Source organism: Megalobrama amblycephala, linkage group LG4 (genome assembly GCF_018812025.1).
Source record: "Megalobrama amblycephala isolate DHTTF-2021 linkage group LG4, ASM1881202v1, whole genome shotgun sequence".
In the NCBI taxonomy this organism is placed as follows: Eukaryota; Metazoa; Chordata; class Actinopteri; order Cypriniformes; family Xenocyprididae; genus Megalobrama; species Megalobrama amblycephala.
This window is the reverse complement of record NC_063047.1, coordinates 132,501-159,724: the sequence shown is the minus strand read 5'-3', so window position 1 is coordinate 159,724 and position 27,224 is coordinate 132,501. Positions and strand designations below refer to the sequence as shown.

Below are 27,224 nucleotides of genomic sequence, written 5' to 3'. Positions count from 1 at the left end.
ACCCTAAAATTTACATAAACCCCGCCCCCGAGAACACGCAACAAAGGGGGCGGAGCCATGTTGGGCTGCTTTAGAGAAGAGGAAGAGTTGTTGTAGTCGAGTGTTGTTGACATGCCGTCATTTTACGCCGGACTGCTTCACAAACGAGGGTCAATTCAACACAAAAGATGAACATGACGGCACATGCTAGTGGATGAGTTGAATCAACTCCACAGCAACTACATCAATTTATCCACTAACCATTCAGAAACGTCTAAAAGTTGTAACTTCTTCCTGAGTCTCTCCATCAGTGTCGACTCCGGTTTGAACAATGTAAGGCTGAACACCGTTACTGACAATCCTCATTTTGGCTGCGTGAGATTCTCCAGCTTTGTTGTTGTTGAGCTGTTAAAGCTCCGCCCTCTTCTGGAGCAGCAGCTCATTTGCATTTAAAGGGACACACACAAAAACGGCATGTTTTTGCTCACACCCAAATAGGGGCAAATTTGACAAGCTATAATAAATGATCTGTGGGGGATTTTGAGCTGAAACTTCACACACATTCTGGAGACACCAGAGACTGATATTACATCTTGTGAAAGAGGCTCCTTTAAACTAAAACAGAAATCACTGGAGGGGAGAAATGAAAGAGTAATGAATATCCCTGTCAAGAGAAGAAAAGTAGATCCACAAAGGCAAATAAAACAAAGAACAACTGTGATTTTGAAACATGAATGTTTTATACAAGCTTTATTTACAACTTGAATAACAACTGTACAGTTTTGCAGCGTCGGAAGCACAAGTTCATCAATGGAGACACATTATGAAACGCATCTAATCGGTTCTCGCCATGAACTGCTGAACGTTCCTCCAGCGTCGCACACATACAGTATGTACATATTGTATACAAGCAATATAAAACTTGGCAAATGGAACGAATGTTTGCTACTTCAGATGAAAGTTCTGATAAAATCAATCTCACACAGCAAGATCACGACCGTTTTCCTCGGTTCGAGGCGTTAGTCTGCTCATGGACGGTTGCGAGAGACCTTTAGCGTTTAACCTCTGAACTCGGTCCACAGTGATCAGAAAGCCTCAAACATTCAATCAATCGCCTCTTAAAAACAACACTAGATACTGATCGCAGACACGCGTCCGTCTCGTCCGGCAATCGCTGTGCGTTACGGGAATATTTAGTAACAGCTGATGAAGAAAAGCAGAAGATTTACTGCAGCAGTTTGTAACATTGTGTCAGAATCATCAAAAGCACTTACTGATTCAGCATCAAATAAATAGAGTTCAACACTATGGGTAACAGACTGGGTTCGGCTCCTCCGTCATTCGCTCTAATGGCTGATGATGCAGCGATGACGATGAAGAGGCTCGTTTGTTCATAGAAACTACAGAAAATACTGAAACAATGATCAAAGCAACTAAACAGACGTGAGGAACATCATCCGTCTTTAAAGCGTAACAGTCGAAGCTCGCGCTCTTCTGCCCGATGATTGACACGCGCCGGCCCCGCCCACTTCCGATCGGTGCGCGAGACCAGAGCATTCTGGGACAGCATGGGTTAGTTAGTGTGCAGCGATGGGTTAAACTGCTCAAATCACTGTCAGTCATGCAGCCCCGCCCCCTGATGTCATGCAGCCCCGCCCCCTGCCGCTCATGCTTTAACATCACTGTGAAAGAGAGATTGACAGGTGTCAGTCACAGATTCAGCAGCGAGCGTCCGCTGAGCGTCACTGGAGAGTCGCGGCTCCTCGTCCAACACGCCTGATTCGACATCAGAGTTTTAGTTTATTTTTTAAATATTTGGCCTGTAAAAATCATGTTCTTCCTCAGTCTTGTTTTCCAGCACAAATATCTAAACATTCTTAAATCAAGATACATTTACTGGAGAAACAGAATAACTGAAGATATTAAGACTTGATTAATGAAAAATGCATCAAAAAGAAGCGGGTTTGTGCTGCCGAGGAAGAGCGTCATGTTTCGAAGGACTCTCGTGTGACGACAGCGGACGCGACAGACAGTGATCGACAGCAGCTGTGAGTCTGTATTAAGGCATCGGGAATGAATCAACAAAAACAAACAACAGGAAGCGCCTCTAAATGTCACGACGACCTACACAAGATACAAACATATGGTGCAACATGTAGCTCTTTCAATGCATAGATAATAAAGAGGACAGCTTAAAGACGTGACGTAACGTGTAGCAAATAAAAACACTCAAAAGTCTCCTGTGTGTCGATAATAACCCTTAAAATACTGCAAAGCCTCCTTTAAAAAGTGTCCGATGGGAAATTACACGTTTGTTGGGAGTGTGTTGATTAATTAATGCTGATATAATTAAAGCGAGCAGGAGCGTCCAGAGACCCTGATTCATCAGATGGGCAGAGAGGAGGAAGAGGACATTAAGGGGTGGAGTCGGGCGTCCTGATTGGCTGTGCTGAGGTCGCCGTGGTGACGCTCTACCTGGCTGCGGTGGGCTGCACGTGGCCCGGATACGACCGTCTGGTGCTGGTGGCCTGTCTCTGCCGGGCCAGGAAGGACTGACCCGAGCCGGTGCTGGCCAGCCGATCCTCCGCCGCTTTCTTCTGCAGAGCCATTCCCTGAAACACACGTCATGTGGTTATTTTCCTGTTCATCACGGTGTTGTGTAAAGCTGACGTGACTGATGTGGAGACTAGTGTTCAGTATTTAAACTTTCATATCCGTCAGACAAACTCGAGCTGAGCTTAGTGTAACAGCGCCACCTAGTGCATTACATCCATACTGTTGAGCCGTGTGTCAGTGTGTGTCGGTGTGTGTCGGTGTGTGTCGGTGTGTGTCGGTGTGTGTCGGTGTGTGTCGGTGTGTGTCAGTGTGTGTCGGTGTGTGTCGGTGTGTGTCGGTGTGTGTCAGTGTGTGTCGTGTTGATACACACCATGTTGTACCAGGCAGATACAATGAGTTTCTCCTCCTGGTCTCTCTGAGACTTTGTCTTGTCGTACTCCTTCTGCACAGACAAACACAGAACAGTCACATAACAGCGTGTGTGAGTGTGTGTGTGTGTGTGTGTGTGTGTGTGTGTGTGTGTGTGTCTGACCTCGAGCGAGTGCAGCATCCTCTCGCGCTCCTGCAGCTGGTTCTTCAGGGCCTGAACTTCAGGAGCAGAACCCTGATTCTGTTTGGGGTCCAGCGTACGGATGACCTGCACACAAACACACAACATCAGCATCACACACACGCTTACACACTCACACACACACACACACACACACAGGCGTGTCAGACGTACGCTCTTGGCTTTCTCCAGGTATTTCTTGTATCTCTCCTCCATCTGTTTCATGTCTTCATCTTTCTTCTTCAGCGCGTCCTCCAGCTCTTCAATCCTCTGAGCTGAAATGATTCAACACACTCTCGTTTAAACGGACTGCAGCACACACACACACACACACGTTTACATGTATACACTGCAGAAAATCATGTTCTTCCTCAGTGTTTCTGTCGTGTTTTTCAGCACAAACATCTAAACATTCTTAAATCAAGATCCGTTTATTTGACGTTGTACATCGAGGACGTTGTCATGTCCCTGGGAAAAGAGTCGTCAGTGTCCTCGTGCGCTCTTACTAGTGCCCGAATTCATGCACACGACTGATTGATCTGATCGAGACGCACACTGACACATTTTTCATTAATCGAGTCTTAATATCTTCAGTCATTGTTCTTCTCCAGTAAATGCATCTTGATTTAAGAGCGTTTAGATGTTTGTGTGTTGATCACGAGTCTCACCGCTGGAGCTGTGTTTGTTCTCCAGCTCTTCGATCTCTGCGCTCTTCTCCTGAAGCTGGTTAGTGGCGTCCCTTAATTTCTCTCTGAAGACCAAGAAGAATCACACACTCATGATGAAGTCCGTCACGGTGATAAACACCATCAATATCTGCTGATACTCACAGATGTTCCTGAAGCTTCCTCTTCAATAACACCATCTGAAGAAGAAGATGATGTTAAAGTTGGTCCAACACAAATTCACTGTCACGATGCATTAAAGTGAAACACTGCAGCGCCTCCTGCTGGACACAAACCGCATTCACACACTGCAGCGTCACGAGCCCTTCACAGTGATCACTACTGAGAGTGCTGAAGAGAGCCGGATGTCGTTCACACTGCAGTGATCCAGCAGAGGGCGCTGACGAGCTCAAAATCACCAGCGACCAACACCAGACAAACACACAGAGGATAATGTTTCATATAAACACTGTACGAATGTGATCAGATTATAGTCATACTAGTTATGAAGCAGCTGACTAGTGGGTTAGTGAGGTCGGCTAGTGAATTTATGTGTTATTTGTAGTTTTGAGAGAGAGTCTCTGGTGAACATGAACCAGCTGACTAGTTGTTCAGTCAACCTGCTGTGAAGATTAAACACCTGTCGAGGCTACTATAATAAATCTAACTTTACTCTGTATTGACATAAACCTCATCAGTGTAACTATTTATGGAAATCAAACTGAAAATGCAGTGCAGGACGATTCAAACACCTGATCATCTGAGCAACAGCTTCCAGATCAGCATTCGGTCTCGTGAAACTCACATTCAACAGAAAAACCCAGCGAGAGCATTACAAATGATCAACGCATGGATCGATCATGCTCAGACGACTCGTCTGGTGGATCCGGCAGCAGATCTGTGACACGCGTGTGTGAGCTGCGCATGCGATCGAGCGGAAACAATCAATCACAAAGCTGCAAAATGCTGGACTGTACTTACAGCAGACTGAGAGAGATTTGATGGACAGACAGAAGAGAGCAGACCTGAGTCAACAGACGCCTGTCACACACACACACACACACACACACAGGGATGATCAAATGAAGCAGGCGGTCAGACTAAAGTAACACACACATGTGCTTTTGATGAAGACGATGATGAGGACGATGATGATGGCATCACCCGGCAGGACGACCAATGGCAAGCCTGGATCATGCTACATCACGAGTGACATCACAGTGAAGAGAAAGAGGTTAGTGAAGACACACAGCAGGGCGTTAGTGCGACACACGCGTGATGGAGCCGTGACACAGTCAGGTGTGTGTTAGACCAGGGTTATTATCGTTGAACTATAACTATCAAAAACATTGTTGTTCACTGAAATAAAGCTGAAAGAAAAGAAAACATTAAAAAAAATTGAAAAGTTAAAGTTAAGTTTAGGTTGAGGAAGTGTTCAGAATCACAAGAATGTGAAATGCAGCAGCTCTGGTTCGACTCTCCAGCGCTTTGATCTCTTTAGGAACTGTTTTGCAGATAAGCTGTGTCTGGTCATGTGGTGTGTGAGGCATGCGTTAGTGAATATGGATGATGAGCTGCTCGCGCTTCCGGCTCCATCAGACACTCAGATCAGCAGCACGACTAACTCTACTGACGTCACGAAACGTTCGACTCACATCATCTGCTTTGGATCCGTGTTCCTGAAGAGACTTCTGCAGCTCCTCCACCTGAGACTGACCCTCCAGCAGCCTCTGATTGGCCAGCCTGACACACACACACACACACACACACACACTTCAGTTCATTCACCTGTGTAACCTGCTGTGTGAGTGAGTGAGTGTGTGTGTGTGAGTGTGTGTGTGTGTGTGTGTGTGTGTGACAGTGTGTCCAATATTTGTATTTTGTTTTTCACAACACACACTATTTCAAAGCAGCTTTACAGAAAATCATGATGTTAATGTTTATAATGTTTTCATGTCTTATAGTCACATGATCAGATTAGAGCTGAATATAGTTACATTATGAGATTAAATAAACAATTAAGCAGCTGAGATTTGATATATATCGCTTTAAGTGAGTGAACTGTATTTACAACATTAGATCTGTGTGATAATGGACTCTTTTCCCAGACCGTAATAAAATTTAGCAAAGCATTTATATTTTCATTCAAAAATGATTATATTAAATTACAGTAAGCTAGTCAGCGCTGCCGTTTTTCCTCTTTTGGAGAGTCACAGATATGCTAATGTGGATTGTTTTTGCTGTTGGATCAAATGGGAAGGTAAATTATATTTGTTGTAGTCTCAGTTCACCACTACAGACATTGATCCGTCTAAAGCGGTCACCTGTTCTCGGTCTCCAGCTCGTTCTTCCTGCTGTTGGCGTCCTCCAGTAAACTCTGCAGCAGCGCGATCTGCTCGTTATCAGAGCCCTCCTGAGCCAGCTTCAGCATCTTATTCTCGTGCTGCAGGCGAATCAAACGCTCCCTGACAACCCAAAACACAAACACACAACTGAACATCACATGATGACCATTAACTAAAGCCTGACGAGTGTTTAACGCTGGACACACGAACCAGCCGAACCTCTCAAACACGTAAAGGCTAAAGTGAAGAACAATAAAGATCCAGTCTGAGAGTCTTTCATACACTGTATTTCACCTACCGAATCTCCGGTGTGATGATTTCTGCAGCCAGCGAATCAGACGGCTCGTTACTGCACAGCGGCACCAAACCTGATGAAACACGAGTGATCAGATCAACCAATTATATACATATATAACACAAGTATACTTAATTAAATATTAGTTTAAAGTCTGTATCACCTGAGGTCAGCTGAGACTCTTGAGCTTTGACACACTTCAGCTCCTCGATGGTCTCCTTCAGAGAGTCTCGCTCCGTCCTCATCCGCTGCAGACGCACAAACAACATGGATAAAACTGAGCCGTGTCTTATTTAAAGACAGGAGATGAAGATGACACACAGACACACAGATCTGTGAACTAGTGACTAAAATAACAAGAGAAAAGAGCAATGAAAATAACAGATGCTGTGCTTCAGGAAGCCCCTGCAGATACGCTCGTTCATATCTCATCATTTCTGCAGCCGCTTCCTGTTTCAGCACAGTTAAACCTTAATAACGCGAGCTTCGGTATGAGCTCCTCATGATTAAATCAAGCTGTCTTCTTACGTCTTTCTCTTTCTGAAGCGAGTCGACTTTCTCCTTCACTCGTTTATACTCAAACTCCATCTTGTCGGCTTTCTTGGACTCCTCCGAGAGCTTGTTCTGAAGCTCCACCACCTGAAACGCAACGCAGGCGTCCATTACAGCGGCTCGATGCCAATATTTCAGCGCATAACACATGCGGTTGGTCTCCTCACACCTGTCTCTTGTAGGTCTCCAGCTGTCCTCGAGCGGCGTTGGCCTTGCGCAGGTCTTCCTCCAGCGTGACGGTGTTCTGCATGTAGCTGGTGTTCTTCTCCTCCAGCAGCTTCACCTGCCGCCTCAGATCGCCCAGATCCTCCAGCTTCTTCTTGTACGCCTCCACCTGCCCCTCCAGCTTGGACACCTTATCAGACGAATGCCTGAAACACACACACAGGGTTCAGAGTTCATCCTCAGCGCGTGTGCGGCGCGTCTCAGGTCTGCGTCTCACCTCAACACGTCCATCTCGTCTTTGAGCGACTGCGCCTCCTCTGCCAGAGAGGTCAGCTCCTCGTTCTGACCTCTGACCTCCAGCAGCTCCTTCTCCAGCTCCTCACAGCGGATGCGATAATCGTCCTTAGCCGCCTCCAATCTGACACACACACACACACACACACACACACACACACACACACACTCGCCGTCAGTCACAGAACAGATCATTTAAGCCATAACAAATGTTTGCATGGAAGATAAATTAATATTTCCCAGACAGGAAGCAAAAATAAAATATCAATAAAGTCTCAATTCAGATGATTCTTACATTGGTACTAAAAATACTTTCATAAATCTATAAATACTGTACAACACACTTCTTATTTAAATAATATATCAAATATTATTTTAAATATAAACATATTTTTTGTTGTTTTGTTTTAGATTACAATAATGAGAATGATGAATCTGCTTTATGTAAATGTTCCTTCGTTCACAATCTTCTTAATCGGCGTTTAATCACATACACAATAAAGACAGGGTTCAATCACATGACAGAATCACATGACACACGTGAGGTTCCAGTGTCACACACACCAGGGCGCCGTGAAATCTGCTTTATTTTTAACACACATTCTGTGGTTTTTCCATTTGAATTGTTCTGGATTCCATTTTTAAAAGGTTTATTCAAATTTTAATGATCACAAAGAATGTCTAATCAATTGAATTAATAAAACTTTATTAATTTATTACACTTTTAACAATAATAATGCCCTGTGAAATGTGTTTTATGTGCTGTGCGTTTTCATTTTTCCTGATGCTGTTTTATGATTTAATGTGTACTAACGCAAATCAAATCAATGCATAAAACTTTAACATTTTAATTATTCTTTTAAAATGAAATTTGAACAATTCCTTTTATCTTTTGGCTCCACAGCAGAGGTTTAGAGTGTAATGTTTCAATAAAATTAATCATTATTATTATCGCAGAAATCATAGGGCCCTGATGCACTGCAAAAATGACGTTCTTCCTCAGTGTTTCTGTCTCGTTTTCCATTTACTGGAGAAGAGAAATGACTGAAGATATGAAGACTTGTTTAATGAACAGGACTCCATTGGCAGATATTTGTTCTTATTTTAAGCAAAATCTCACTTCATTTTAATACATTTTTCATTAATCGAGTCTTAATATCTTCAGTCATCTCTCTTCTTCAGTAAATGTATCTTGATTTAAGAATGTTTAGATATTTTTCAAGGAAAACAAGTCAAACATACTAAGGACGAACATCATTCACAGTGCAGATCTACTGACTGATTCACATGTGACTGAGGTCCAGTTTACAGCTGGTATTAAGATGTGTTTTGGTCAGTCGGATCACGTGAATGTGGACGACACTAAATACAGGTGTAAATGGGGTGTAAAACGTTTTGAGCTTGTCCACTTACGATCACTTCCAGAGTCGAACACGCATTCGACCGGATTGTGTTCGTGGTGTAGATGCTCATGTGGCCGAATGTGTTCGAACAGCCACTACTGACACAATAAACATTAAGGAAGTGGACAAAAGAGACGGATTATAACACCAGGAATGTAAACAGGAATGTCTCTCTCTCATCTACTTGTGATCCGATCGACCAAAATGCATCTTAATACCAGGTGTAAACAGGGCCTGTGACGTTCATTCGGACACAGTGATAATAACGGTGATTTGACTGACACCTCGCTGGATTCATTCAGTGTGTGCGACAGAATTAAACAGTAACGCAGAGAGTCCGTGTCCCTGAGCCCACGCGTGTGCTTTAATGCAGATCCGCCCCGGTGCCCATCAGATCTCCCAGTGTGCCCAGCGTTACCTCCACCGGGGCAGCTGAGAGGGCAGAGGCAGGCAGTGCCAGCTCAACTGAGACTCGTCCAGAGCGCTCGTCCTGTCATTGAACATTACCACATGATGACCTCACTTCCTCATTCGCTGATAACAGCTGACGCTCAGAGGAATCACGGTTAGGATCATGTGACACTGAAGACTGGAGTAATGATGCTGAAAATTCAGCTTTGATCACAGGAATAAATTACACTTTACTATATATTCACATAGAAAACAGCTGATTTACACCGGAATAACATTTCACTGTTTTTACTGTATTTTTGATTACATAAAGAGACTTCTTAATCTGAATTATTCCTAACTTTTGACAGCTGATCATCACACGAATTGACAGCCGCAAATGAATGAATCACATCACTGTGCGGGAGAACTGTTTACGGTGACTATAAAGGGAACGTAATTATTTGTGACTTTAATCGCATTCGTGTTTCCGTCGTTTTATCAAAGCTACAGGAGTCTGTGCGTTAGACTGATTTAACCCCGCGTCTCGTCACGGTTCCTCACCTGAAGGTCTCCTCCTGCAGCTGCTCCAGCTGCGTCTGAAGCTGCAGGTGTCTGCGTCCCGCCGGGCTGTTCAGATCCTCGATGGAGTCCGACTGGTTGAGCCGCTCCATCAGCACCTGGTTCTCCGCCAGCAGACTGCTCTTCTCCTCCTGCAGAGCCGCCACCTTCAGCACAGACAGAGAGAGAGTCACAGACGGCCGGATCAGAGCCGGTGCTGCCGATGTGGAGCTTCTTCTCTCTGAACTTCTACAAACATGTGTGATCTTCTGAACCAGATGTTTGTTACTGAAAACTGGCCTTGAGTCAGTACATTCTTAACTGTCTGTGTGACACTTTATTGCCTTTTCTCCATCACGTATTTTACTCATCATAAATTAGGCTTTATTTTAAAGCTCATCCTGTGAAAACAGTTTTGAAATCGGACTGTTACCATAGCAAAGATACTTTAAACATTGGTAACACTTTATTTTAGGGTTCTTTAGTTGCTTATTAGTATGCATATTACTAGAATAGTGGCTGTTTATTAGTACTTATTAAGCACATATTAATTGTATGACCTTATTCTACATTCTTAATTCTGCCCAATCCCTAAACTTAACTACCTTACTAACTATTAATAAGCAGTACATTAGGAGTTTATTGAGTGAAAAGTCGTAGTTAATAGTGAATATGTGTTCCCTATACTAAAGTGTTACCAAAACATTTTAGCGGCTCAAGTTTTGTGATATCAACTTCAAATTTGGAACACGGCTTTGATTTTAAAGCAAATTTTATGAAAGCTTTTTTCCACCAATAAACTCACACAATAACAAAAATATATCACACAATTCAGACTTTATATCTCGCAATTCCGATTTTATATCTCACAATTCCGATTTTATATCTCTCTATTCCGACTATATCTTGCAATTCCGATTTTATATCTCAAAATTCCGGTTTTATATCTCACAATTCCAACTTTATATCTCGCAATTCTGACTTTATATCTCACATTTCCGACTATATCTCGCAATTCTGACTTTATATCTCGCAATTCCGATTTTATATCTCTCTATTCCGACTACATCTCGCAATTCTGATTTTATATCTCGCAATTCTGACTTTATATCTCACAATTCCGGTTTTATATCTCACAATTCCGACTACATCTCGCAATTCTGACTTTATATCTCACATTTCCGACTACATCTCGCAATTCCGATTTTATATCTCTCTATTCCGACTACATCTCGCAATTCTGATTTTATATCTCGCAATTCTGACTTTATATCTCACAATTCCGGTTTTATATCTCACAATTCCGACTACATCTCGCAATTCTGACTTTATATCTCACATTTCCGACTACATCTCGCAATTCCGATTTTATATCTCTCTATTCCGACTACATCTCGCAATTCTGATTTTATATCTCGCAATTCTGACTTTATATCTCACAATTCCGGTTTTATATCTCACAATTCCGACTACATCTCGCAATTCTGACTTTATATCTCACATTTCCGACTATATCTCGCAATTCTGACTTTATATCTCACAATTCCGGTTTTATATCTCACAATTCCGACTACATCTCGCAATTCTGACTTTATATCTCACAATTCCGGTTTTATATCTCACAATTTTATATCTCTCTATTCCGACTATATCTCGCAATTCTGACTTTATATCTCACAATTCCGGTTTTATATCTCACAATTCCGGTTTTATATCTCACAATTCCGACTACATCTCGCAATTCTGACTTTATATCTCACAATTCCGGTTTTATATCTCACAATTTTATATCTCTCTATTCCGACTACATCTCGCAATTCTGACTTTATATCTCACAATTCCGACTACATCTCGCAATTCTGACTTTATATCTCACAATTCCGACTACATCTCGCAATTCTGACTTTATATCTCACAATTCCGACTACATCTCGCAATTCTGACTTTATATCTCACAATTCCGGTTTTATATCTCACAATCTATTCCGACTACATCTCGCAATTCCGGTTTTATATCTCACAATTCCGACTACATCTCGCAATTCTGACTTTATATCTCACAATTCCGACTACATCTCGCAATTCTGACTTTATATCTCACAATTCCGACTACATCTCGCAATTCTGACTTTATATCTCACAATTCCGGTTTTATATCTCACAATTCCGACTACATCTCGTTTTATATCTCACAATTCCGGTTTTATATCTCACAATTCCGACTACATCTCGCAATTCTGACTTTATATCTCACAATTCCGGTTTTATATCTCACAATTCCGGTTTTATATCTCACAATTCCGGTTTTATATCTCACAATTCCGACTACATCTCGCAATTCTGACTTTATATCTCACAATTCCGACTACATCTCGCAATTCTGACTTTATATCTCACAATTCCGGTTTTATATCTCACAATTCCGGTTTTATATCTCACAATTCCGACTACATCTCGCAATTCTGATTTTATATCTCACAATTCCGACTACATCTCGCAATTCTGACTTTATATCTCACAATTTTATATCTCTCTATTCCGACTACATCTCGCAATTCCGGTTTTATATCTCACAATTCCGACTACATCTCGCAATTCTGACTTTATATCTCACAATTCCGACTACATCTCGCAATTCTGACTACATCTCGCAATTCTGACTTTATATCTCACAATTCCGACTACATCTCGCAATTCTGACTTTATATCTCACAATTCCGGTTTTATATCTCACAATTCCGACTACATCTCGCAATTTTTTATATCTCACAATTCCGACTACATCTCGCAATTTTTTATATCTCACAATTCCGACTACATCTCGCAATTCTGACTTTATATCTCACAATTCCGACTACATCTCGCAATTCTGACTTTATATCTCACAATTCTGACTTTATATCTCACAATTCCGACTACATCTCGCAATTTTTTATATCTCACAATTCCGACTACATCTCGCAATTTTTTATATCTCACAATTCCGGTTTTATATCTCACAATTCCGACTACATCTCGCAATTCTGACTTTATATCTCACAATTCCGGTTTTATATCTCACAATTCCGGTTTTATATCTCACAATTCCGACTACATCTCGCAATTCTGACTTTATATCTCACAATTCCGACTACATCTCGCAATTCCGATTTTATATCTCGCAATTCTGACTTTATAACTTGCAATTCTGACTTTATAACTTGCAATTCTGACTTTATATCTCGCAATTAAGAGAAAAACAAATCAGAATTGTGAGAAGTCGCAATTAACTTTTTAAATTTTTTATTTCATGGTGGAAACAAGTTTCCAAAAATTTTAGAGTCCAAATTATTTTGTACAATATAGATTTTGTATGAAATAAAAATTTTTAATTCAGTACATCTGCTGTATTGTAATTACAGTACTTTTTTACAATAATCTGCCGAGCGTCTCTTTAAAGAGAGACCAGCATTAGCTCTGTATTCACAGCATTCATGAATTAAAATCATTTCAGTTCAGTTCTAGAAGGGTGACAGTTAACAGGTTAAATACACTTAAACATTCACTTGCTATCAAAGCATGTTTTCAGTGAAATTATTCTCTAAATGGATCTAATTTTTTAAAGCAGACGTATGCATTAAACTCATACGTATATAATCAATAATAGGCATCATGCGGCACAGGGTGGGGCGAAGCAGCGGTGAACTCTGAACTCTGGGTAGTTTCGCTGCAGGATGGATCTATCATCCATGTGGACAGATATGAAGCGCTACAGTCAGCTGAAGACGGGCTGATTGGATGTGCCGCCCGTGGTGGCGTCTACAGTTGCCATGGGAACCACAGGGCAGTGTCACATGACTAAGGATCAGCCTATGGGGTGATGGCACTGAACACACACACAGAGAGTTTAACACCCTGCACACTACTCAGGGATGTTTGAAAGCAGACAGCGAATTCAGCAACGAGTGAGAGCAGAAGAAAAGAGACATTTACCCTCTCGTCTAGATCAATACATTCTAACCTCAGTCTATCTCGCTCCTCTTGGACGAGGTACGCCTTTGAAAGCAAGGCAGAGGAGGAGAGGTTACCACATCAACAACACACACACCTGAAGACTGCACTCAAATATCACAGACATCTACAACATCTGATCAGTTAAACAGGAGAGAATCTGTTGACGATGCATCATTTAGTGAACATCACACTTCTTACATCTACTCAGATGAACCTACAAACTACATGAAGGGGGTGTGAATCGATACAAGCGTCCGGATTAGTGACGTTCAGACACAGTCGATGAGACGCGCGTCTTTACCTGCATGTCGAGCTCATGGCACCTCTGAGCGATCTCCTCTTTAGTGGCCAGAGCGTCGTTCAGGTCCTCCACCGTCTTCTTCAACTGATCGAGAGAGGAAAAACACTTCAGGCATTTCTAACGGTGGGTTTATCATCAATAACTGAGCTCCAGATTGACCGTACCTGCCGGTCAAGATCCACATACGAGTCGTTTCCTGCGGACACGGGCGTCTCTTTGCTCATGAGCTGCAGACACATGATTAAACATGTTAAAGACACAAACAGCAGCCTGTAACACACACACACACACACAGACAGAGCACATCCATGACACGCGAGAGATGCTGACCTCTTGGATGGCGGTCATGACCACGTGCTGGACCGACTCCTCCATCATCATGATGGTCTGGATGTATTCTGGAAACAAGATCACAATGTCAAAGAATACTCAAAAATAAAATGTATCATGGTTTCCACAAAAATATGAAGGAGCAATCTCCCTTCATCCCTTCAACACACACACACACACACACACACACACACACACACACACACACACACACACACACACACACACACACACACACTTCACACACACACCTTGTTTCTGTTCACAGTTAACAGCACAGCCCAGGATGAGCTGCAGCATTCGGCCCAGTTCAGCTGCATCTGAATGTTCTGCGATGAGACTGACGTCTGGAAGAGTGAAATCATTGATCTGCTGCCCCAAAATCTGCAGAACCACAGACAGATGGAGAGACAGAGAGGTTAGGGGTCAACTCAAGAGAAAAAATAATGGACGTATAACAACATGAACGTGTCACACAGGAAGATGCGTCTCACCTCATGGTTGTAATCCAGAATACCTTTCAATATTTTCTTTAAATTGCTGATCTGAAAAAAAAAGAAGATGACATGAAAAAACAAAAGACCCTGTAAGATGTGTGAAGAGCAGAGCACACGCGTGTGAAGGAGAGCCGTGAGTACCTTTAACCTCCAGTTGTCTCCAACATCAGCTTTAATACGACTGATCCAAGCGTCAGTGAAATAAATGACATCACTGAGAGAGAGAGAGAGAGAGTAACATCATGTTAATGAGGGAGGTTTGTCATCTCTCTCATCCACAGAGAAATCTGGCAACCACTAGAGATTTTGTAATCGCGGTTACTCTCATGTGACTCTTCATGTCAAGCTCATCCTTTGCATGCGATTTAAGTCTAGTCAGTTTGAACTCTGAAGCGATTTTAAATCTTCAAGAGCAGAACGTGACAGAGCTCAGTTCAGTACTCACACGGACGGACTGTGCTCAGTTTACTGTGGTTGAACTATCAAATGCACACATTTATGTGTCAAAATGGCCGTCTTGGTGAGTATTGACGTAAACACAGGCCGTTACGAATGTAAACCGTTGCATGTGTATCAGTATATTAGACCTGTGCATTTGGTCTTAAAGTGACAGCAGCCTAATAAACTGCTGCCGTCTGTGTCATTAATGTTCATCAAACTACAAAAGAGTTCGAGAAGCTCACTCACTGCTCTTGACTGATCACTTTAAAGTATTCGAAAATGTTATAGCTTTAATAAGCATCAGTGTATATTTAATTCATACAGTGATGACTATATACAGTGTTTTAATGTAATCTAATTTTTTGCCATCATAATCTTATTTCTAACAAAATAACCATATAGTGATACACATGTTGTATCTCATCATGCGTGTCTCACATTTTCTGCAGGACTTGTGCCATGGCCAGTCCACTGGTCAGCTCGTCTACTGTCGAACATGGCGCCTCCACACCAAACGTCTGGATCTGAACACAACACAATGACAGGATCAGATTAACACCAGGAACCACAACGCAAAATTGAACACTACTATATAGTAGGCGAAAAACAGTACACCAACAGAGTCGATGACAAACGAATGCACGATATATTGGCCAACATATCGGTATCGGCCGACATACGTTCATTTTTAATGTATGACTGGAGTACAATACAGTTTAGTGCAGCACAAGTCTGTCATATAAGCTACATAATATTATAATGAGAGCATTGGGACATGGCTTTTAAAGGTGAAACTTTTGTTTTTGTAATCAGCCTCTCAAAAATTATATAAAAATTTGGATTTAGACTTATCGCCCAATATATCAGTTATTGGCTTTAAAATATAAAGAATTATCAGCCAAAATTCTCTTTATCCTGCATCCCTAGTGAATATTAAAGACTGCTACTGAAATCTGATGTCTGCATGTTTTTAATTTTTGTTTTTTGATTATTAAAATTTAATTAAACCATTAAAATGAAATCCAGAAAACTTAACATGTAAAACATGGAATTTGAGACTCTGAAAATGTAATTTTTTTTTTTAAATTGTAGTTAATTTTAATAAATTGTTGTTATATTGTGTAATTTACATGATTTCAATTAGTTAGACATGCTTTTTGATTATTAAAATTTCAATTTAACCAAGAGTCCAGAAGAATTAAACTCAGGGAAAAGATGAAATCCTTAAAAAATAAGAATAGGAAAAAAAATGGAATTTGGAAGAAAGGAAAGGGATTTCACAGAGCTCTAGACGAGAGACAGCAGAAATCAGACGCTGGGCTTCATCTGTTTATATCCCCGAGCGTCTGTTATTACACGAACTAACGCTGTGATCGCAGACGTCACGTGTGGAGTTGAGAAACTCGAGCTCAAGTGTCATTTCACACACAGGCTCCATTCACTTCTGCTTATGACACTTTAATCGACTAATCTGCACTAAGATTCAGATTTCTCTGTTCTGCACAGGTTTCCACGCTGGAAAAGGGTTTTCTGCTTTTGATAGTTCTGGACGTTTGCAGAACAAACACAGTGAAACTCCACAATCAACACAAAGCGCTATTGTGCTGCCAGATTTCATCACTAACATCACACTAGACTCAGGACAGGAAGTCACACCCACGGCCTTGATCGTCTCAGGAAACAGAGAAGCAGGAAAAACAGCTGAACGACACAGACGCAGATCAAGCCCGGCTCCGATGATGTCGCGGTGACACGTGCTCCCGCAGGTTCAGCCGCAGTGTAAACAGGAAGACGGGCGTGTCAGCTGAGCTTGCGGTGACGTGTCGGCTGTGATCGGAGCTGCGTGAGGAATGTGTGTGAGAGACGCTTCACATCTGAAGCAGCAGCAAAGGCTTCTGGACAGTTAGCTTACTGTGAAGTGAATCTGAATACTCCAGATCTGATCCGCACTGACATTATCAATTCTGATTTCATCGTGACTTTCAAGTTTTGTGAATGTAAAACTTCTGAAAAGATTTAAAGATCAAAGATAAATGAGTTTTTTTGTCTCCTAAAGAAAGAATCGATTCTGAACTGCTGAAACGAGTCGTCAGTAATTCAGTCTCACGTCCTTTTGAACCTGCGTAGGTTTGTAACTAATTTGCATAATGCCAGCCCATTGGCTGCCGGTGAACAACGTCTCTTTGCCCCGCCCTCAATCACTGTAGGTGTATCAGAGACTGGAAGAGTTTGGTTCGTGTTGTTCATGTCGAGAAGACCAAAGCAATAAGGTAAAACAGTGATTACTGTTCGCATCACTGTGAATCAAGAGCTGAGATTCAGATATGATAATGAGCGTTTGGTTTCTGGCCAATCACAGCAGAGCAGCTCTCAGAAAGGCGGGGTTTAGAGAGACCGAATCTTCGTTTCAGACACTGAGAGAAAAGAGCTGATGCTGCAGTGGATATTATGAGAAAAGAAAGTGTTTTTGATTCTGGATGAATGTGAATCTGCTGTAGGAGACTCTAAACAACATTAGGAGCTTTAAAATAGCATAATAGGGCACTTTAACAGGTTTGCCTTGGTTACATCAGAGAGTTATTACATTAAGAAGAACGATTATGAAAACATACTGTATTTAAAATAATGCTGTGCAGTGAATTCAGCAGTCAATCACGGCGCTGACAATCACACAACAGCCTCAAACCACATCCGTCACACCATCACACTTCTGATGAGGAACAAGCGCAGAAATGAGAGGCATCGGAAACTATTACTATTGAAAATAACACAAATGGAAGAATGTGGGAATGAACTGAAGTGGAAAACAGCATTGATGATGAAATGAAACTCAATCACAGCTCAATTCTGCTATTTAAACAAACTCAAAAACAATCATGTGATGTGATGATGCTCTTCCCTTCCTGAAGACATGTGTTTTTATCCTTTTATACTGAGCTGACAGATGAAATAACTCAAGATATCAGCATCACCGATTCTTCTGAACGTCTGATCTTCTCTTGTGTTTTTCAGTCACATTATAAACTCTGACGCAGTGGGATAAAAATACTGTACATTACATGATATCTTCACATCTTTCTCTGAGATGAAAGCGTCTCATTCGCTGTTTGTGCTGAAATCAATCTCTGCTCGACGTCTGAACGTGTCGTCAGATACAAGCATGGTGAGAGCTTTATGTTTCAGGAGGATGCTGGGATAGTGACGGATATCACATGCGTCAGTCATAAACAATCCTATTAAGAGCTGGTAATACACACACACACACACACACACACACACACACACACACACCGGATCAGGAGAGACACGACAGATCATTACTAACTAGTATTAAACTATACAACTCACTCATTACAGGTGAGCAGGTCTCGAGTTAAAGGGTTAGTTCACCCACAAATTAATTTCTGTCATTAATGACTCTCCCTCATGTCGTTCCACACCCGTTTGACCTTCGTTCATCTTCAGAACACAAATTAAGATATTTTTGATGAAATCAGAGAGACTCGTCCATAGACAGCAATATAATCAACACTTTCAAGGTCCCGAAAGGAACTAAAGACATCGTTAAAACAGTCATGTGACTGCAGTGGTTCAACCTTAATGTTATGAAGAGACGAGAATACTTTTTGTGCGCAAAAACAAAACAAAAATAACTTTAATCAACAATCTCATTCTCATACGTTGTTTACGTCCAGCGCTTCCAGGTTCATCGTCAGAACGCCGACTCATTATTGGCTGGCTCCTGTATGCGTCATGCTGATCACATGATCAACTTTGGCCAATACTGAGCCAGCATTCGGACGTAAACACGGAAGCTTCACTGTGTTACTGCGTCACCTGCGTAAGATAATGACAGAAGAGAAGAGATTGTTGAATAAAGTCATTATTTTTGTTTTGTTTTTGCGCACAAAAAGTATTCTCGTCTCTTCATAACATTAAGGTTGAACCACTGCAGTCACATGACTGTTTTAACGATGTCTTTAGTTCCTTTCTGGACCTTGAAAGTGTTGATTATATTGCTGTCTATGGACGAGTCTCTCTGATTTCATCAAAAATATCTTAATTTGTGTTCTGAAGATGAACGAAGGTCTTACGGGTGTGGAACGACATGAGGGAGAGTCAATTAATGACAGAAACTTCATTTTTTAGGTGAACTAACCCTTTAAGAGCTGTTAATACACAAACACCGCCGCAGATCTGGAGAGATTATTATTACATATTACATTATTACAGGTGATCAGGTCTCGAGCTAAACACACAAAAACTGCACTGATTTATCAGTATCATCACACACACACACACACACACACACAGTCAGTGATCAATCAATCCAATGATCAATAGGAGCTCAGATAGAGAAACTCAATCAACTGATCTGAGGTCATTCCAGAACTAATCTGACCAACTAAACAGCTAGTCAAGAGACAAACACTCTTACTTTCGGATTCAAAACAATAAACCTTTACATTAGACTGAGCTGAAGTTACTAAAGAAAACATTAGATGACTAACTTAGATTAGTCTGATACACCCGGCCACAGGTCAGAACTGCTAGTTGGTCAGTCTAGTTCTTACTCTGTGTGTGTGTGTGTGTGTGTGTGTGTGTGTGTGTGTGTGTGTGTGTGTGTGAGAGAGATTGTGATTGTGTGTGTGTGTGTGTGTGTGTGTGTGTGTGTGTGTGAGTGTGTGTGTGTGTGTGTGTGAGAGAGAGAGATTGTGATTGTGTGTGTGTGTGTGTGTGTGTGTGTGTGTGAGAGAGATTGTGATTGTGTGTGTGTGTGTGTGTGTGTGTGTGTGTGTGAGAGAGAGAGATTGTGATTGTGTGTGTGTGTGTGTGAGAGAGATTGTGATTGTGATTGTGTGTGTGTGTGTGTGTGTGTGTGTGTGTGTGTGTGTGTGTGAGAATGTAAACATGATCCTCGTTATAAAGAATCGATCGCTGAATTCTCATTAATAACCGCATTATATGAGCAGAAGAGCGAGATGGACCGCCGGACTCACCCAGGTCAGCAGACTCTCACACAGCTCCACTCGGTCCAGAGTCTCCAGCGCGCTCATGTTCGGTTCCGACTCGACTGTGTGTTTGATCGCGCGAATCTCCGGCTGAAAATAAATAAAGTGAGTGAAACGAGCTTCCGCCGCTGCCTGCGCGATCACTGACCGGCTCCGAGAGGAATCCTGTCGAACTAAAGCTGGTTTTGATGAATAAAGCGGCGGCGACAGACTCACTTTAGCGGATTTTTTCCCCAGTCAGTCAGACAGACACAAGGGGTCCTTCAGCTGCCACCCTGCAGATCAGGACACCTAATGCCTGGCGGAAAATCACGCGGCAGAAAACTGCTTTGGTGAAAAGATGGAGTAAAAACGGAGAATATTTATTTCAAAAAATATTAAAAAAAAAAAAAAAGTATAGTAAAAAAAATATGACTTATAAGTGAGACAGGCAGCGAAACCGACCCGGCGATGACGGTAGAAGAATGCGGAACTTTGTTCGTTTCTTAAAGGTCTTCACATGCGCAATGATAAGATAAGCGAGATAAGAGTGATATATAGAGCGATGATCTCGTTTTTCTTCAGAATGAAAGAGAGAGTGTAAGTCTATTGTTTGAGCCGCACTCCAGAGCAGCAGGCGGCGCTCGAGCGCCAATCACCGCCGCATCTCCACAAGAAGAGCAGGAATGCGGAACTGAATCACAAACACAAACACTAAACTGTGTTATTTCACTGTTAGTGTACTTGAGGCCTGAAACTGTGAGTGTTTCTCATGTAAGTGTTTGAACTGCAGCCACTGACGACATCTGTGAGTGTTTATCACGAGCTGCTCTCTTATTTATTCTCATATGTGATCATACGATTAAATATCATTATTATTATTATTCTCACACATCGATCAGCGTGTACATGTGTAATTATTATACATCATCAGATATGTAATGTTAGTATTCTCATAAATCATCGACGTGCAAAAAAGTTTGGGATTAAATATTATAACAATGTATTTTACTATATTTATCTAAATTAATACTAACATTTAATATATTTAACATTACATATTTTGATCAAAAATACAGTGAAAACAGTGAAATATTATTACAATGTGAATATATAGTAAAGTGTAATTTATTCCTGAATTTTCAGCATCATTACTCCAGTCTTCAGTGTCACATGATCCTTCAGAAATCATTCTGATATGATGATTTGCTGCTCAAGAAACATTTATGATTATTATCAATGTTGAAAACATATTTTGTGGAAACTGTGATACATTTTATTTTCAGGATTCTTTCCTTGATGAATAGAAAGTTCAAAAGAACAGCATTTATTTGAAACAGAATCTTTTATGTAGTATAAATGTCATTTTGCTCGATGTAACGTTTGTGTGTGCGTGTGTGTGTGTGTGTGTGTGTGTGTGTGTGTGTGTGTGTGTGTGTGTGTGTGTGTGTGTGTGTGTGTGTGTGTGTGTGTGTGTGTGTCAGCGCTGGAGGCATGAGCAGGCGTGATGGAGGTCAGCGAGTGTTTGGACGGCAGCGCTCTGGTTCCAGATGAAGCGTCGCTCATTGAAGGCGTGAGCGACCCCGTCCTGCTGGTGCTGCTGCTCAGCGTGGCCTTTCTGCTCGGCCTGGTGACGCTGCTCTGCAGGTGAGATGACCTCTGACCTCTGACCTCTGACCCCACACCTCATCAACACATACTAACGCATTCGGTCTCTCAGGAGCGAGCAGCAGCGGATCCACCCGGAGAATCAGGAGCATGTGCGTGTGGTCCGAGAGCAGCTGCAGACGGAGCAGGTGTGTGTCGTCATTATTCAGATCTAGTGTTATTTCTCATCTGTGAAGCTGCTCTGAGACGGTGATGTGTGTCAGTCTGGTCAGGTGTCGTCCTCGCAGCCCCGGCATCAGTTCTATTCGGACATGTCGTGTCCCGTGTGTCTGCAGCAGGCCGTTCTGCCCGTCGAGACCAATTGTGGCCATCTCTTCTGCGGTGAGGAGATCCGTCTCGCGTTCAGCCGTTTCAGTGTGAGCCGATTGTGAATGCTGACACATGTTTGTGTGGTCTTGTGATCAAAGGTCCGTGTATCATCGCGTACTGGCGATACGGAGCGTGGCTCGGCGCCATCAACTGCCCCATCTGCAGGCAAATGGTACATCTCAGTTCGGATAAGGACCAGACAGACTTTTGTCACATTTATCTTCATAATCCAGTCTGTAGGTGGCCTGACCCTTGACCTTTATTGGTTTGTCAGGTGACCCTGCTCTTTCCGCTTTTCCAAGACAACGGTCGCAGCGCTCAGACTCCAGACGGGCAGGTAGATCCGGCTCTGATCCTCACCGACATCAACGATTACAACCGCAGGTTCTCCGGACAGCCGCGCTCCGTGAGTGTCCATCTGTGAACCCATCTTCAGCTTCCCTTCAGCTTTATTGAAGAGCGTGGAGCTCATTTCTGCCACATAAATGTGAAAAATCGTGCTTTAGTAAATCTGAAATATGACTTAAATCAGAATTATGAGATAAACAGTAGAAATTTACATAATCTGAATTATGACTTGAAAAATCACAATTATGACAATCATAATTATGGCATAAAAAAAATCACAATTATGACATACTAAATCATAATTATGAGATAAACTGTAGAAATGTACATACTTAATCTGAATTATGGCATAAAAAATCAGAATTATGACATACTAAATCATAATTATGAGATAAACAGTTGAAATTGACAATCTGAATTATGACTTAAAAAATCACAATTATTACATAATCATAATTATGGCATAAAAAATCACAATTATGACATACTAAGTCATATTTATGAGATAAACAGTTGAAATTGACATACTAAATCTGAATTATGGCATAAAAAATCAGAATTATGACATACTAAATCATAATTATGAGATAAACTGTAGAAATTTACATACTTAATCTGAATTATGACTTGAAAAATCACAATTATGACATACTAAATCTGAATTATGGCATAAATAATCACAATTATGACATACTAAATCTGAATTATGAGATAAACAGTAGAAATTGTCATACTTAATCTGAATTATGACTTGAAAAATCACAATTATGACATACTAAATCTGAATTATGACTTAAATCAGAATTATGACATACTAAATCATAATTATGAGATAAACAGTTGAAATTGACATACTTAATCTGAATTATGACTTAAAAAATCACAATTATGACAATCATAATTATGGCATTAAAAAATCACAATTATGACATACTAAATCATAATTATGAGATAAACTGTAGAAATGTACATACTTAATCTGAATTATGACTTAAAAAATCACAATTATGACAATCATAATTATGGCATTAAAAAATCACAATTATGACATACTAAATCATAATTATGAGATAAACTGTAGAAATTTACATACTTAATCTGAATTATGGCATAAAAAATCAGAATTATGACATACTAAATCATTATTATGAGATAAACTGTAGAAATGTACATACTTAATCTGAATTATGACTTGAAAAATCACAATTATGACATACTAAATCTGAATTATGAGATAAACAGTTGAAATTGACATACTTAATCTGAATTATGACTTAAAATACACAATTATGACAATCATAATTATGGCATTAAAAAAATCACAATTATGACATACTAAATCATAATTATGAGAAACTAGAAATTTACATACTTAATCTGAATTATGACATAAAAAATCAGAATTATGACATATTAAATCATAATTATGAGATAAACAGTTGAAATTGACATACTAAATCTGAATTATGGCATAAAAAATCAGAATTATGACATACTAAATCATAATTATGAGATAAACAGTTGAAATTGACGTTCTTTAAAAGTTGAACGGACTTTAACGTGAGTGTCGTTCGTGTTTTTGGAACGGTTTTTAGACTCTTTTTCCCAGGACAGATCTGCTGCGAGTATATTGGGGTCATGTGATATCATTCTCACTCTAGAGCGCGTTTGATTGGACAGCAGTGTGAATGCAGGAGTTGGCCAGATGTTAAAATGCATTTGTGTTTGATTCCTGAAGCTGCTGGACCGTCTGCGGGACGTTCCCACGCTGCTCCGGCACGCCTTCAGAGAGATGTTCTCCGTCGGCGGCCTCTTCTGGATGTTCCGCATCCGGATCCTGCTGTGTCTGGTGGGCGCACTGACGTACCTGGCCTCGCCGCTGGACTTCATCCCGGAGGGCGTGGTCGGTCTGCTGGGCTTCATGGATGATTTCTTCGTCATCCTCCTCCTCTTCATCTACATCTCCATCATGTACCGTGAGGTGGTGACGCAGAGACTGGCCGGGTGAGGCGTCTGAAGCTGCTCGGGTGTCTCCTTTAGCTTTTGTTCTGTAGATTTCCGGTTTGTCCTGCTTTACTGAAGATTCAGACGCCTTTATGTCGTAAGAACACGTCTGATTAAGCCTCGTAAAGCTGCTGTTCTGTGTTCTTCGCAGCACAACCCAAAGTCTGATCCGTCGAACAAACACACACAACTTTTAAGAGACTTTTAAACAACAGTACAGACGTGTTCAAGGACATTCGCTGCCGTTCTACAGTGTCAAACACAGCAGAGTTTCAGTCTGTCGCTGTCTGTCATTCAAACTGGGCTGATATCTGTATTAAAGAGAGATTCTGAGAAATGAATTTCCCTTGAATTACTTTGATGGATCCTCTGAAATGTTAATATAGTCGGAGATACAGTGCCTTACAGTACGATGCCTTCATTCATCTTCCTCGGGTGTAAATCAGCACACTATATATGCTTCTTTTGTTTGTTTTGTTGGCTTTTATTGCACAGGAAGTGAGGAACACATTAGTTCTGTTCGCCGACTCTGAGTTAGACACATATATATATATTTACGTACAATTTCTCATCTTAAATTCCCCATGAAATCAAAATGGACATTTCTTATTTTTAATGGAATATTGCAGTGTTTATTCTAAATGATTTATCGCTGCACATCATCATTGTTTTAAAGTCCCCTGTGTTTTTAAAGGGGTGGTATAATGCCTCTTTCACAAGATGTAATATCAGTCTCTGGTGTCTCCAGAATGTGTGTGTGAAGTTTCAGCTCAAAATACCCCACAGATCATTTATTATAGCTTGTCAAATTTGCCCCTATTTGGGTGTGAGCAAAAACACGCCGCTTTTGTGTGTGTCCCTTTAAATGCAAATGAGCTCCGCTTTCCAGAAGGGGGCGGAGCTTCAGAATCTGGTGTTAGCAGACTCGAATGAAAATGTCAGAAACTCTTCAGCCTTTTATGTTCAAAACGGAGTCGGACACTGATGGAGAGACTCAAGAAGAAGTGACGACATGTAGAATGCAACAGGACGCTTCTGAACGGTTAGTTGATGAATTTATGTAGCTGATGTGGAGTTAACTATCTTAAAGTCATTGATTAGCATATTATCTCGTGTGGGAACTGTTGTAAGATCCTACAGAGCCAGAGAATATATGCTGCATGTAGATAGAACAGATATAGTTTAGTTTAATCACGGTTATAACTTGTCATTTTGCTTTTATGACATGCTGTTGTATTTGTGTTATGTGCTGTAATGCAGTAACATGGCCCCGCCCCCTTTGTTGTGTGTTCTCGGGGGCGGGGTTTATGTAAATTTTAGGGTTAGGGATGTCACCTACCCAGGAAGAGGCTTGTTGTAGTCCTTAAACAGAGAATTCTTTAAAAGATCTCATTGAACTTTCAGAGCTGTAACTTTGCAGATGTTGTTTGTGCTCTAACAGCAACATTACACACGAACTAAAGTTAAAGAAGTGATGATCAATATGATGAACTATATCAAAAACTATAGATATAGAAAGAGGATTCAGTCCCGCCTTCTAAGTAAAAGAGCCAATCACTGACTGATAAAGTCATTGTGTTACTGCAGCTGCTGTTAGAAGCTCCTGTTGGACTGGAGGCGGGGCTAATTAGCATATTCATAGATCCGCACATACTAAATGAAGCAAGGGTGCAGAGTTACATTCAAGCTAGTTTAAGGCATGAAGAATTTTTTTCACAGGAACAAATGTTTAAAATATGTAATTTTGGTGATGAAAGGTGAGTTTTAAATTGACTACAGGGGGATTTTAAATTCATGTTCTGGTAATCTTGAATCAGAGTATCTTCTCCTTCTTGCAGCATCTCTTCTCTTCTCTGATGATGAGGGCGGGGCAACCTGTCACTCACATGAGATCCACCAAATAGCAAAGCCACAACCATCCAATCAATTCCCCACAGACAGAATCAAGCCCCGCCCTACATTTGTTCTTGTTTGAGAAGTGTTTCACTTGGATATATATGTCACAATAGAGGAGAAAAGACCAGCACAACTTCAGTTTCATGCTGACTTTAACATCTAATGACAGTCTGTTGTACTAATCCGACCGTCCATCATCACCCGACTGTTGTTTTAACATCATCTTCTCTCTTGCTCATGGATCAGCACCGAGTTCTCCTGTGCCAAGGGCATATGCGCGTGATTATACACCCGATATAATCCTCTTATGACGATATAATCATATAATCAGGGCTGCCGTGTTCGGTGTGATACTGTCTCAACACTAGCACTTGATTCTGAGGCTTTCTTGTAGAAGCAGGCTTTCAGAACAACGAGAATCAGCGTCTGTTTGAAGAAGCGAAGGCCTGCAGATGGAGAAAGTGAAACCCTGCATGAGAGCAGGCCGTGCAGAGGCTGACGGCGAGCAGCAGGGGGCAGCAGAGGCGCGCGAATCTCACAGCAACAGATTCATGATGTGCACGTGATCAGGAACCCCTGTTAGATCAGAGGAGAGTAAGCAGTTACAGTCATAGACATTATGATGTTTATTATTGGTCATTTACCAGGAAAATGAGAGGCTTAACTGAGGTGAAATCACTAGATTCAGTGA

At 41.2% G+C, this 27,224-nt stretch overlaps 2 protein-coding genes across 8 annotated transcripts; one reads left to right on the top strand and one right to left on the bottom strand.

Annotated features, from left to right (window-relative positions):
- Positions 1–700: 700 nt before the first annotated feature.
- Positions 701–20,587, bottom strand: hook3 (hook microtubule-tethering protein 3). 5 transcript variants are annotated; one of them, XM_048186656.1, is made up of 25 exons: positions 20,318–20,587; positions 15,756–15,841; positions 15,018–15,090; positions 14,874–14,924; positions 14,631–14,763; positions 14,380–14,447; positions 14,214–14,276; positions 14,050–14,133; positions 9,759–9,922; positions 9,223–9,294; positions 7,385–7,525; positions 7,112–7,313; positions 6,919–7,029; positions 6,554–6,638; positions 6,394–6,463; positions 6,075–6,215; positions 5,406–5,493; positions 4,732–4,791; positions 3,916–3,950; positions 3,754–3,836; positions 3,260–3,360; positions 3,068–3,172; positions 2,906–2,977; positions 2,455–2,591; positions 701–1,661 (listed from the first exon to the last, which is right to left on the bottom strand). In XM_048186656.1, the coding sequence occupies exons 1-25, from the start codon at positions 20,372–20,374 to the stop codon at positions 1,646–1,648; spliced, it is 2,298 nt and encodes a 765-aa protein (XP_048042613.1). In that variant the 5' UTR covers positions 20,375–20,587; the 3' UTR covers positions 701–1,645. The 5 variants fall into 5 exon arrangements, with proteins under 5 accessions (XP_048042613.1, XP_048042614.1, XP_048042615.1 ...); XM_048186657.1 differs by lacking the exon at positions 4,732–4,791 and having other exon boundaries at positions 20,318–20,585; XM_048186658.1 differs by lacking the exon at positions 9,223–9,294 and having other exon boundaries at positions 20,318–20,584.
- Positions 20,588–20,828: 241 nt separating this feature from the next.
- Positions 20,829–24,978, top strand: rnf170 (ring finger protein 170). Of its 3 annotated transcripts, none has more exons than XM_048186664.1 (7): positions 20,829–21,082; positions 21,793–21,955; positions 22,029–22,104; positions 22,189–22,297; positions 22,384–22,457; positions 22,560–22,691; positions 24,372–24,978. In XM_048186664.1, exons 2-7 carry the CDS (start codon positions 21,816–21,818, stop codon positions 24,639–24,641), a joined length of 801 nt encoding a protein of 266 aa, XP_048042621.1. In that variant the 5' UTR covers positions 20,829–21,082; positions 21,793–21,815; the 3' UTR covers positions 24,642–24,978. The 3 variants fall into 3 exon arrangements, with proteins under 3 accessions (XP_048042621.1, XP_048042619.1, XP_048042620.1); XM_048186662.1 differs by having other exon boundaries at positions 22,180–22,297; XM_048186663.1 differs by having other exon boundaries at positions 20,829–21,116; positions 22,180–22,297.
- The last annotated feature ends 2,246 nt before the right edge of the window (positions 24,979–27,224 follow it).

Bases quoted from the DNA above. Each gene is read 5' to 3' on its own strand.
- rnf170 (XM_048186662.1), top strand. From the start codon at position 21,816: ATGGAGGTCAGCGAGTGTTTGGACGGCAGCGCTCTGGTTCCAGATGAA. The intron at 21,956-22,028 runs GTGAGATGACCT...TCGGTCTCTCAG, and splicing joins CTGGTGACGCTGCTCTGCAG to GAGCGAGCAGCAGCGGATCC. The intron at 22,692-24,371 runs GTGAGTGTCCAT...TGATTCCTGAAG, and splicing joins TCTCCGGACAGCCGCGCTCC to CTGCTGGACCGTCTGCGGGA.
- hook3 (XM_048186656.1), bottom strand. From the start codon at position 20,374: ATGAGCGCGCTGGAGACTCTGGACCGAGTGGAGCTGTGTGAGAGTCTG. The intron at 15,842-20,317 runs GTGAGTCCGGCG...TGTTGTGTTCAG, and splicing joins GTGAGAGTCTGCTGACCTGG to ATCCAGACGTTTGGTGTGGA. The intron at 3,837-3,915 runs GTGAGTATCAGC...CTTGGTCTTCAG, and splicing joins AGGAAGCTTCAGGAACATCT to AGAGAAATTAAGGGACGCCA.